The sequence below is a fragment of the Hydractinia symbiolongicarpus genome, chromosome 1 (assembly GCF_029227915.1).
Source record: "Hydractinia symbiolongicarpus strain clone_291-10 chromosome 1, HSymV2.1, whole genome shotgun sequence".
NCBI classification, from domain to species: Eukaryota; Metazoa; Cnidaria; class Hydrozoa; order Anthoathecata; family Hydractiniidae; genus Hydractinia; species Hydractinia symbiolongicarpus.
This window is the reverse complement of record NC_079875.1, coordinates 6,996,886-7,009,195: the sequence shown is the minus strand read 5'-3', so window position 1 is coordinate 7,009,195 and position 12,310 is coordinate 6,996,886. Positions and strand designations below refer to the sequence as shown.

Sequence of the window (12,310 nt, the reverse complement as noted above, 5' to 3'; positions counted from 1 at the left end):
ATTTGTGAGGCTAGCCATGTAAAATATGCACATCTATCTATCTATCTATCTATCTATCTAGAGATTGTTAGAGGCGAAATCGTGTTTTCTCCAGTTTTATACCTCCTTTTGTATTAATTTCTTTTAAATTTTCAGGAAATGTTAAATTATGTGTACTTTTCATTAAAAACAAAACGCGGCGAGAAAAGTTATTACAAAAGAACTTAATAAGTGTGATGTTTACTGTTTACCTCCATCGATTGCAGAATTAGCTGCGATGGAGTGTTAGTATATCTGAATTATCGTAAGGGTGTTTTTGTTCTGCCCGTATTGCCAAAAAGGCCTGTTTACAACCGGGACAGCCGGTTTATGTACGCATGGTCCGATTATGTTTTTTTTGCACTGGTTATGTCGTGGTGACTGGATTATGAACGCTGATATAATGGCTGGCCAGGCAGACTGTGATTGGCATTTTCATCGAACTTTTGTTAATTAAACATTCTTTGGAAAATAGAACACCCCAAAAACTAGACATGGCGAAAGAAAAAAGTATCGATGTAATTCTTAGTATAAACTACTCTTGTAGTAAATACATTACAAATACATACAACATACTTCAATATACTTCGAAGTAACTAAATTTCATGGAACCTAAATTATTTCTTTTTGCGGGAATTAAGTTTGGTGAAAAGTTATTAAACTTGTGAATCCCAAAATTTAGTATTTGCCACAAAATTTTGTTTCATTTGAGAACAACAACAACATTGCTACCAGGGCTATTTGCTTGTCAGAAGTGATGACAAATGATATAAAAGCTATTGGCCCGATTATATTTGTTCTATAAGTCTCGAATAATATTTGACTGTCATACGCCGGCCTTCCCGATTAATTGCGTTCTATAATAAGTGAGAAATAATATAAAAATGTTATACCTAAGCCGGACGGCCCCGATTACGTTCGTTCTATAAGTGTCAAATAATATTTGACTGTCATACATAAGTCGGCCTGCCCCGATTATGTTCGTTCTATAATAAGTGAGAAATAATATTAGACTGTCGTATATAAACTGGCCTGTCCTGATTATGTTGCCCTGATTATGTATATTCTGACCTGTTCTTAATTGGGGCAAACTGCTGTACTTAATCAGGTTAATTATCCGGGCAGAACATTTTCACATATGTTAATCACTTTTGTTGAAAATGATTAGAAAATTTCAAGCATGTTACAATCCAGATCCAAGAAGTTGACGTAAAAGTATTCTGCACTCATATCGCCACCCTAGCCAGTTTAGTGAACTTTGTATAAAATGAGCAAACCTGAAAGTACTCTTCAAAACCACCAGAAACATTCTATTCCTAACCACTTGCCGCCACTTTCGTTCTTAGAGGAGTGTAAAAACGGAATCCGACGGGTTAGAGCAGCCCGTTTTTTTCGGACCCATAATTTTTCGGGGACTGTAGAGTTCCGGGGAGTTGGCATGACGATAAGGGTCGAGCCAAAACACAGTTACCCCAAATCATGTAAAAGTGCACTCCCTTGATCGAGCAAGGAGTAAAACATTGCTAAACGTCGTACATGCGGACTACAGCCTATCGACGTTAAAACTTTATTTCTAATTCTTATCAAAACTCTCAATGGTCAATGTTTCCAGATGGATTAAAAAAGTAAAAAAATATACTAACTCCGCTTTCCATTCAACACCACACAAAAAACGACAAGGATTGCAACAATCAATTTTAACATGATGTCCTACCAATTATCAGTGTTTTTTAAAAAGTTTCTCTTCTAGAAATATATTTTTCTTATTTTGTGGTTTATTAAGACTTTTAATCGTCCGCAATGTTTATCATTACATACTCAAAAACAGTTTAGTTTATTTGTGTTAAACAGAAGTAAAAATACTGTACCATTGTTTCATCCTTAGTTTATGTTAAAAACACTCATTTTTGAAATGAGAGACTTGGAACAAAATAGTTTTTCTCGAGTACTATTTACTGTATTTCCGTAGTTACCATAACTTCAGTATATCCTGCTAATATGACACATTAATTGAAGATGTATTTCCTCTAATTCTAGCGACACGAACTTCAACATTACCCTGTCTGATAAACACCCAAGACTAATAGAAGTGTCTTTTGAGTATGGATCGTAATACATTTTTTCGTTTTTCTTCTTTTATTTGATGTACGTTATAATAAAGTGTATAACCAAACTTTTTCGATAAATTCACAATCGATAAAAAACTGTGCGAAAGATTTTTGTTTCATGTAATTGGAACGTTTTTTGCCGTTTTTTTAAGACCGAGACTACAACCAAAGTCAAAACTGATTAGGATATTGTATTTCTTTGAAACAGTCCCTGCATCCACACTCGACACTGCTGAAGCAGCCACTTACCTTAAAAACTAACTTCATTCCCAAGGGAACATTTTTGTTATTATTATTATTATTCCGAATATGTATACAGGATATAGGAACTTCAGTGTTGGAAACACTGTTATCAAAGTGGGTCCTGTATTCGGGATGTATACATTAAGCATACACCGTCATTATCTACCCAATTTCCCTCGCATAGCATGGGTTGACACGTAGATGTAGTAAAGACACTTGCTAAACATGCCCGCGCTGTGGACCGAACCACGGAGCTTGCGATTACGAAGCGAACTGCATAACCACAAGGCCACGTGCCACGTGCCCAGCCTTCTAAAATTCCAATAGTTTTGAGCAAAACTACAGTTAACGTGTCTACCCAGACGCTGAAAGAACCAGATATAATATAGTCACTCCTCTTGCTACATGTGATAAAAAACACTCTAATAAAAATAACCCTAACAAAACTTAAAATTTCTTTTTCTAAATGATTCTAAATCTTTGATTGGTTCAAATATAATATAAATACAATTTTGTTGGTTCGTCTCATCACCTATTATTCATTGGATTGTCGGGTGACTTTTGCCATTCTTTTCGCAAAAGTTGTTTTAATTGTGAAAGTCTAAGGTTAGGATTCTCTGCTTTTAGTCGCGGTAATTCACGTTCTTCAAAATCACTATATGCTGCTTTCATTCGTTTTTCTGGATGTCGGTCAACTGGCACAGCAGAGTCACCGCCACTGATGCTTAACACGGAAATTGCATCGTTCACACTTCTCGCTTCAACTGCACCTACAAGATGCAAATAAATTTGTTTAGGTTTGTGTATAAACACTCAAGTAGTGACGCTTTAGATAACTAAACGTAGTGTAAATAATATTTGCTAATATAAACCATGTTCATAAATTTATTTATTTTAAAAAGAAAATGTAAAAAAAAATTATATCCACAATTATTATTATTCTTTTATTAGATTGATATTTTACCTTACAAAGTCAAGTAGTACACCATATCTCAAAGAATACTTAAAGCAAAACTAATACCTTCTTCAGCCAACAGCTCCGCCATTTTCCGATTCGGGTTTTCTTCTTCGACAACCGGGTTTTCTGTTATTCTCTTTTTTTCTTTCTCTCTCAACATGGCTGCGTGTTCACGGCGATTTCGTTCTTTTTCTTTAATTTTTTCAATATCAGACAGCGTCACTTTTGTTACAACTTCTGTATATTTATAAAGAAAAATTAAAAAATCAATCATATGAAATTCTAGCACGCGAAGTTACGTGTATAGTAACAGTTAAAATTTACAAACAAGACCGGCTGATCCTCTTATAAAATGCAGACATATAGAACCCGTACCCGCCAAGTAATCAAAATGAGGATAAAATAAAGCACGTGCTAAAGATATGTTAAGCCTTTAAATTTGGAATTATAAAAACTTGAGTGTATTTTTCAGTAGCTTATTTCAGTCAATACATAATCTCGCTGTCGAGATGAAATAAACGTACTTCCTTTGCTTGGTGCAGATGAGTGTAAACCTTTCTCTTCTTCTTCCAGTAATTTTTTTGCGTCTAGCTTTTTAGCAAGTAATTCTTCCTTCTTCTGTTGTTCTCTATCCTATAACCAAACACGTAGTGTGAAGGGTTCGAGTGACTTAAACAACGCACGGCGATGCCAAAGTGACGTATACATTTTTGTTAAGAAAAAAATATTTATATGGTAAATGTACTATTACTCCGTCGCAAAACCATATCGCTATATCTCTGCCCGTTAAGGTTGAATTTCTAGTTCTATACAAACTAACAGTTATTTTTTCTGCTCTTTTCTGCAAATTTTATCTGGGATTTTTAATATGAAAATATTACATTAATTTTGTACACAAAGACAGTCTTTTTCCCTGCTCTACAAACATGGCCGAAAATGTAAACATAAAATTATCGGCAGCCGGTCGCATACCAAACTGCTGCTTTTGCACATGTTATGTGAACAGCGTTTGAAATATGCTAGCTGCACTTTCAAGAATGCATTATAACGGAACACTCCACGTTGTCGCCCAGAAACCGCAGAAAATTGAGAAAATTTGATCCGGCCAAATAACCAAAAATCTATGTTTTAAGCACGCTCTCAACATTGACAAATTCAGGATGGGATTACATAATTTCATAAAACAGTTGAATAAAAAGAGAAAATAAAAGCAAAACTTACGTAACTTCACCTAAAATGCAATTAACAACGCATCGCAAAAAGTTGTCGACGTGATTAGGGAATTTTGGTCAACACATTGGCATTCGCCTCGGCAATTGCCAGATACCGACGTGAATTAGAAAGGCTGACTCAGCATTTATATTAGTAACCATACTTGCTCCTTGCTGGAAGATGGCGTAAAAGCTTAACCGCTGTGTGTTTTTTCCCTGTATTATATCCTTAAATCAAAAAATCAATACGCCAGGTCAAACCTTTTTCTCCTTCTTCCGTTGTTCTATTTTATTTTCATCGAGCCAATAAGCATCGTCTTTCGCTTTCTGTTTTGTAGCTTGTTCTTCTACTTTCTGTTGGTTTTTTCTTTCACGTGCTTCAGCCGCTTTTGTGTTGACCCCCCACGAAGAATTTTTCTTAGGCATGTCTATAATAATAATAACAAACAAAAATAGTTTAATCTCGCTTTTAAAATAAACAACGTGGCCTTTAATTTTACATCCTTTAGATAATTTCTTAACTTGTAAGATGCAAAAATAATACCAAAAAATAATACTCATCTACTAAAATATTTATTATCAAACTTGTGAGTTTTTAATTAATTTTTTATTCAAACGTAATTTCTAAATTAAAATGTACATACTACCATTCATGCATTCTGATTGGTTGTTAATGTTTTTGTTTTGTTTTTATTTTCAGTTTTTACACAAATACTGTTAGAAATATTTTTTTTTGAAAAATTTTTAACGAAAAAAGAATTTAAAGAACAGATTTTCGTGAAAATTATATTTTGCGCCTTTTTTGATTTTTGCTATATTTTCGAATTGCTTTAAATTTTAGAATTGCTACTTGAGAACTTTAATTCTAACGAATCAGTTTTAAAATTCGCAAAATTAATTTTAAAATTCGCGAAATTAAATTCTCGCAAAATTGAACATTTACCGGTTCATTTACAGAAGCTGGATTCTCAATTTTACCTTTTATGCAACTTATTTCACTATTTGCAATATTTTAAAAATGAGCAAAGTTAATTTGTTGCTTAATCTAAAAAAATCGCATATTTTTCATTTGCGATATCACAAAAATAAATCCTCGCAAAATTTTAATGCCTACAGGTATGTAGAGCAAAACAACCAATCAAATTGCAGAACCGTTTTTTTTTTTATCTATTTCAGGATTTCAGGGTATTAACAGAATTATCTTCTTAAAAACAATCAATCGAGCTAACAGCATCATATCTTCTAATTTAGCTTTCTGATCATCCCACAGCCCCACAGCACATAAAATAAACTCTTTATAGGAACCCAACAAAAGTTGATACAATTCTAGTAGAGGTTTTTTGATTTATTTATTTCTTATTTTCGTGAAAAGTAATTTGCGCGAAGAAATTTCACCAGAATATCGCGAAAATAGCCAATTTTTCCAATAATTTTCGCGGAACTAATTTGAGCGAAATTGAAAAAAATACTCATGAAATTTGTGATGATTATTCGTTAAAATTAATTCCCTTAAAGCAGGGAGCCGATGTGTCCTGCACATTCAAATGTTGAGATAATTAGGTTATTTCAACATTTCTAAGATATACTCATATCTGAGAAATGTTGAAATAACCTTTTATAATTTTTCGTAATACAATAATTTATCTCATTTTAAATTATAATCAGAAATCAGAAGAAACATAAAATATATCTAAAATTTGTGATATTATCTTACCTTTATTATTTTTAAATTTTATATTTCATCTAAAAAAAATGAAGTATCGTTAAGAGCAATCTTTAAAGTTACTATCATTATTAAACACAGTTCTAAAAAGTTAAAAGCTAAAACTTATTTCATAGCTAAGTGTTACAAACAAGTTGATGAAGGTAGCACACGCTAGTCTTATTTACTTCTTATTAATTGTGAAGGTTTGTACTAAAGACTTTAAAGCAGATAGTGTTAGATAAACCTTAATTTCATTATTAAGTATACTTCACAACTGAAGAAGTTCACTTTCGTGGATTTTATAATAGGGTAGTCTAAAAATATTGTCAAAATTATAGGATTCCATGCTAATTTACATCAACGTTTTTTGTTTCGAATAACTATTTTTGTTGCTACTATATATGTATTAATTAAAGCAGACACGCATTAGTAAAATATCATAACCAAATAAATTTGTTATAGTTTTAAAAGGAACCCAAGGTGTAAAATATGTTGGACTTATATTATAGAGCTTAAAAAGTTTGTTAACAAGTATTTGTAAATTTTTTAATAGGCTCTTTTAGTTCTCAAGATATTCACTTTTAAAGAATTTCAGATTTAATTATGCTGCATAAATTATGATGTCTTTTAAGTAGTAGCAAATTTTGACATTTTTTGTCATCAGCATTTCTAGACCTGTTAAGGGATGTGCATTTAAACTTTATCAATGAATAGATATTATAAAAGTAAATTGATTAACATAATTTTTTTTGCCAAAATGACACCCATTTGCTCGTCCGGTCTCGTCTTGTAATTTTGTTTCAGTGACCCAATAACTCAGGACCTGCAACTTGATTTGCAATAAAATTGTCTGGAAAGCTTGTATGGGCCCTATATTTTTATACACAAAATTTGATTGCAAACCGACATACAGATCCGAAGCTATGGGTCGTCAGAAACTGTATTATCTGGCAAGTGACCCGAGCCAAAACTTAATTTCTTATTCCTCTTATTATTAATTAGAATACTTATACAGCACTGTCACTTCAGTGCTCAAACATTTTATCAATATGGTCCAAATTGACCCTTAGCTGTAATAAAAACACTTGCTAAGCATGCAATTACAAGGCGAAACCCATATCCAGCAGGTTACCAGCTCTTATGAGTTTGACTTGGTACAACTTATAGAACAGAACAAAGTTTTCCAGATGCTGACTTTCCTAACATAGCAGACACTCAGTCACAAAATAAAGAAATAAAACAAATTAGAATATTGCACGTTGATTACAACAAAAAACATTACATAGATAAACATTCAGATCACACTGTGTGCTACGATTAAATGCATAATTATAAATGCACCCACCAAAATATACAGATATATATATATGTAAGATAATCACAACAAATATTGAATTGTGTGAAAGAACTAACATTATAAAAGAAATAGTTACTAAAAATTATTGGGCATATCTTTTTCCTAAAAACAAAAAGTGCAAGCTATACATTTTTTCTCCTTATTTCAGTGATAAAAAGAAGAGGCTAAATATTAATTTTACATACGTGTAAACAACAAACATTCTCATTTTTGATGAATTTATGTTTGATTGTTTCAAGCATTGCCATTGAAAAATTTAACTGGAGAAGAAATAATACTAAAGATTTTGTGAAATCTAGACATTACTCACACCAAAAAAAAAATGTTAAATTGATAATATCGTCGTTAAGAAAAATCATAACAATAGTCATGTATGAAAAAAATAAAAATAAAAATTAGCTTCCAGGTAAAACACAACAATAAAATTTCTATAAGGTTAGTACTACACTTTGACGGCTTAGCACGCCAAATCGACACCACACATGTAAAAGGTGAAAGAAATCTTAAATTGTACAACCTAATAAATTACAAACTAAGGATCAATATATATATATTATCACAAAATAATAATTTTGGGTGAGTAAAGAAGAAGCCTCGTTCTACAAGGGGACTAAAATTTCGACATAATTTTCTGGAAAATAGCCGGTTTTACCATTACAAACACCCTCCAACCAATTCTCGTCTAATCGACTTGTCAATTCAATAATGTCGCCTTCCTTGAATTCTAATTCACCTTCGTTTTCTAAAAATATAGAATAACAATATATGTATTGGATAACTTTAATAAAATTACACATTCATAAGACAGGGTTCTAGTCCCTAACAGTTTCTTTTATATTCACCACAATCTTACCAGAAAAGTATTTAAAAAAAATTACTTCTGGGAAACTAACAGGGATTTTTAATACTAGCATTATTTTAGAATCAGAACAAAAAGGCAAACGGTTAAACAACAACCTAAACTGATCAAAAAATTTTAAAATAAATTTTAGTACTTCTATTTCCTTAACTTTCTAAGACTGTAATTCTCAAATCCTCAACTAAAAATTTTAGTTTGTGTTACAAAAATACATGAATGTATGATTCATTTAATTTTTAAAATTCTGTTGTTGTTGTTGTTGTTGGTCTGTTGTTGGATAAACAAAAACAAATGTTATTTATCTGTATTAAGCTGGTTCACCATGAAATTATTTAAACCAAATGATCAGCTGCCCAAAACTGAATAAGAATTTGCCAAAGAACTCTTAAGCATTAACATACTATAAACACTCACAAGGTACCCTGAAAATATTAGTTCGTGATATTAACAACGTTATTCCATGTATTACCGAGACAACATTCGAATTATTTACCTGGTTCAAAATCATACAACCCACGAGCACTAGGTGTACGTGGGGCTGCTGGTGCAGGCATTACAGGAGCTGAAATAGTTGGAGCATTCGGCCTATGCGCTGGCGCAGGAGATGTCTTCATTTCAGCTTGGTGAAGCTCGTAAGAGTCTAAACTGTCATTGTCTGCACTAAATTTTGGTCGTGAAATAAAGGTTCTGTCATCACGCGGTCTGCTTGCTGCTTCGGAGAGTCTACAAAAAATGAAACCCTTTTCACACCGATCCCTGAGAAAATAAATTATGATAGTAAAAATAAGATAATCATAAACCTTGGCCGTTAGATATGCATATATTTTTTACAGTTAAATAATAAATATGGTACACAAATATAAGAAACTATTATTATACAAGACTATAACACCTGTGGGTACATCCACTTAGCCAGTCAAACATTGAGACAGATAATTGATTTAAAACATTTTTAGGACGTGTCGATAAGCTGTTAACTGTTTTCTATTGTGTAGCACTTTAAACAGTGCTTAACATAAGACAAGTTTGACCATAATGATACCATCAACCTGTTGCTTCTGAAACCTGTAGGTTGTCTAAGCTCTGGTAAATTTGACTATTTTTAGTCTCGGCTGGCCCCTAGTTAGCTAGGCAGAAGAAGACAACAATTTCTCGGACCAGTTTTGATGCTCTTTGGCTTCAAATTAATAAGTGCAAAACATGTCTTGACTAATTTTACTAACGCCGTCAACATAAAATAGTAGATATTGTTCTGTGCGACCAAGTTTTGAAGAACTAAATGACAATGGTGTATGATGTCCTATTCTTAAACAAAAAATAAAAAGAAGAAAACTTAATTCGATAAGTTTTATTTTTATGAAACTAAACCACAAAACGAGCATTTTAAAGATTGAAAATAATTTATTTAATGTTTCACTTATTGGTTATGTTACAATGAAAATTTGTAGAACTAGCTGTTTTTAATGTTACTGAAAATAAAGAAATTGAATTATGTCACTGAAGTTAGAAACAATATATTCAATTACCGGAACACAACGACTTACTTTTCAGAAAGAACCGTCACAACAGTATCCATAATCTCTGAACATTGGCGATGGTAATCACGAATAGCTTCAGCAAAAACATGCAACTGTCCAATATGCTCAGTCTTTAGCATGAAAAAATAGTGAATATATTTTCCTTATTTTAACACTAGAACATGTTCTCGACAAACAAAACACAGAAAGGAAACAAAGGAAAAATGCCAGCTAATTTTATATTAGTAAACTTTAGGCTTAACAGAAGCTGAGAATGTAAATTTAATTTCAAACCTTATTTAGAGGAAACTTATATTGTCTTTTTATAAATGATCTACTTTTAGAAAATTATCTTCAATATTCCTTTGATCAGGTCCCAATAAAAACTAATATTAACCGTCTTTTTTTTTTTTTTTTTTTGGTGTGAAAAAATAGGAAGTAGAAAGGGTGTAATAAAAAGCTGATTTGGAAGTAAAGGTCTTAAGTGGAGATATTGCTTAATCAAAAAACTATGACATCATCAAAAAGTCTTACATCACTGTCAATAAAATTCATCATGCTGTTATAGCAAAGATCTTTTGATTCTTCAAATTTTTCTTCTGCCATTTGGAGCTCATCTGCAGAAACTAAAAAATATTTACAAATAGTGAAAAAAAATTCCATGTTTTGCCAATTAAATAACTTCTAAAACTTCTGAAAATATACAGGATTATCATTTTATCATCACTAATTTTACATTGTCATGTGCGGACACAAATTTAATATGATATCAAAATAACTCAAACCTTTTGCGCCTTTTCCTTTCTTGTAATCAAAATCAAGACGTCTGCTCTCTAACTTTTTCCGGTGATGCTACAAAGAAATTAAATATAGTAAAATAAATAAAAAATTAAAGTGATTTTAACATTGATAAAATGCAAACCGCAAATTTAACAATTTCTAGATTTTATTTGGGAAATAGTTACAAAACAATATTAAATAACTCACGCTAATTTCTTTTAAATCTTTTTGTTGCAATTGAAACAATGGATCCAAAAAGTTTTGTTTTACATTACTTTCCTGGAAAAAAAGTGTTTTTCTATCATTCACCCATCATACATTACCACAATGTTTAACACATTTTCAGGTGATTAAAATAAAGGGAGGGGGGAGGGAGTAACCCTTCATCTTGCTGTAGTCCTGCAGCCCTGTAATGTGATCACTATAGTGCAGTCACTACTCATAGTGTGCACCCGCTGTCGTGAAAATACTTCTGAATTCTTGTGGGTGTTTTCGTTATAGAGGGGGGGGGGCAACTTTTGTTGTTGAGTTATGATTATATTATCCATAAAAACTAGACAAAATAAGTGGAAAGTGGAGGGCTAACAAAAGAAACTTTTTATAGTTTACAATTTATTTATCAATATATAAATTCAACATCATCTACAGTTGGACATTGTCACTGCATTTTAGAGCCCCTTTTGGACATATAAAGATTTGTTCAGATTTTATAATCTCGTAATTCCAAAAAAGGAAGGTTTTGATACGAAGGTTGGTATCCATAAGTTTCGATGTGGGAGTTGTTGCGGAAGGTGGGGTTTACCATCAACATATGGGGGTTTGTAATGTAGGTGGGGTCAATTTTTTAGGGTGGGGTCTATAGCCCAGAGCACACTATGCTATTTACAACCGGATTGCTTCATGACAGACACTGCACAACTTCCTACATGTAGAATGATTTAGGTGTATTATTATTAAAAGCACCTCCAAAATACAAAACTTGATAAGAAGTTGAAGCACATCCAAAAAGACACTTAGGTTGATGAGTGTGTTGTGTCACGCAACTATCGAAATTTTCCTTCCTGGAGAAGTAAATCATTAAAAAAAAATGATTATTGGCATCACATACCATTGATTCCTTAATTTCAGCCATTTCATGAAATTTCTCACCCAGCTCTGTCAACGAGTTTGCTAAAACACACAAACAGTTTGAATCTAAACGTTAACTGGTTGTGTTATAATACAGGCGTGATGAGCTGTGCTACTTTATTTTATGTACAACAATTTAAAAAAAGCTACTTTAACATCCACTGCTTCTAGTAGTGTTCAACTAATGAGTGTGAGTTTTATTAAATGCCTGGTGGCCACAAAAGTTTTGAAATAAATTTCATGTTTTTATAAAAAAATAAAAATATAATAAAAAATAATTGTAATAATTACAGAAGTCCAGAAAACAGACAACAACAACGACTAAAATAACAAAATAAAATAACACTGTCAATGGAAAAGGCTGTCATTAAAACATAAAATGAGCCTTAACTTTTCTAAGTTTTTTCTAATAAAGGTATTATCTTT

General features: G+C 32.0%; 1 protein-coding gene across 1 annotated transcript in view; it reads right to left on the bottom strand.

Moving 5' to 3' along the window:
* Positions 1-7,422: 7,422 nt before the first annotated feature.
* LOC130635439 (endophilin-A3-like) overlaps positions 7,423-12,310 on the bottom strand; it is a 29,879-nt gene continuing 24,991 nt past the window's right edge. The window contains exons 6-12 of the mRNA XM_057444774.1: positions 11,865-11,926; positions 10,964-11,035; positions 10,762-10,828; positions 10,511-10,602; positions 10,004-10,107; positions 8,953-9,182; positions 7,423-8,342 (exon numbers count right to left, since the gene is read on the bottom strand). Of these exons, the coding sequence (XP_057300757.1) occupies positions 8,200-8,342; positions 8,953-9,182; positions 10,004-10,107; positions 10,511-10,602; positions 10,762-10,828; positions 10,964-11,035; positions 11,865-11,926 (770 nt within the window). The 3' untranslated portion in view covers positions 7,423-8,199. The remainder of the gene's footprint in view (positions 8,343-8,952; positions 9,183-10,003; positions 10,108-10,510; positions 10,603-10,761; positions 10,829-10,963; positions 11,036-11,864; positions 11,927-12,310) is intronic.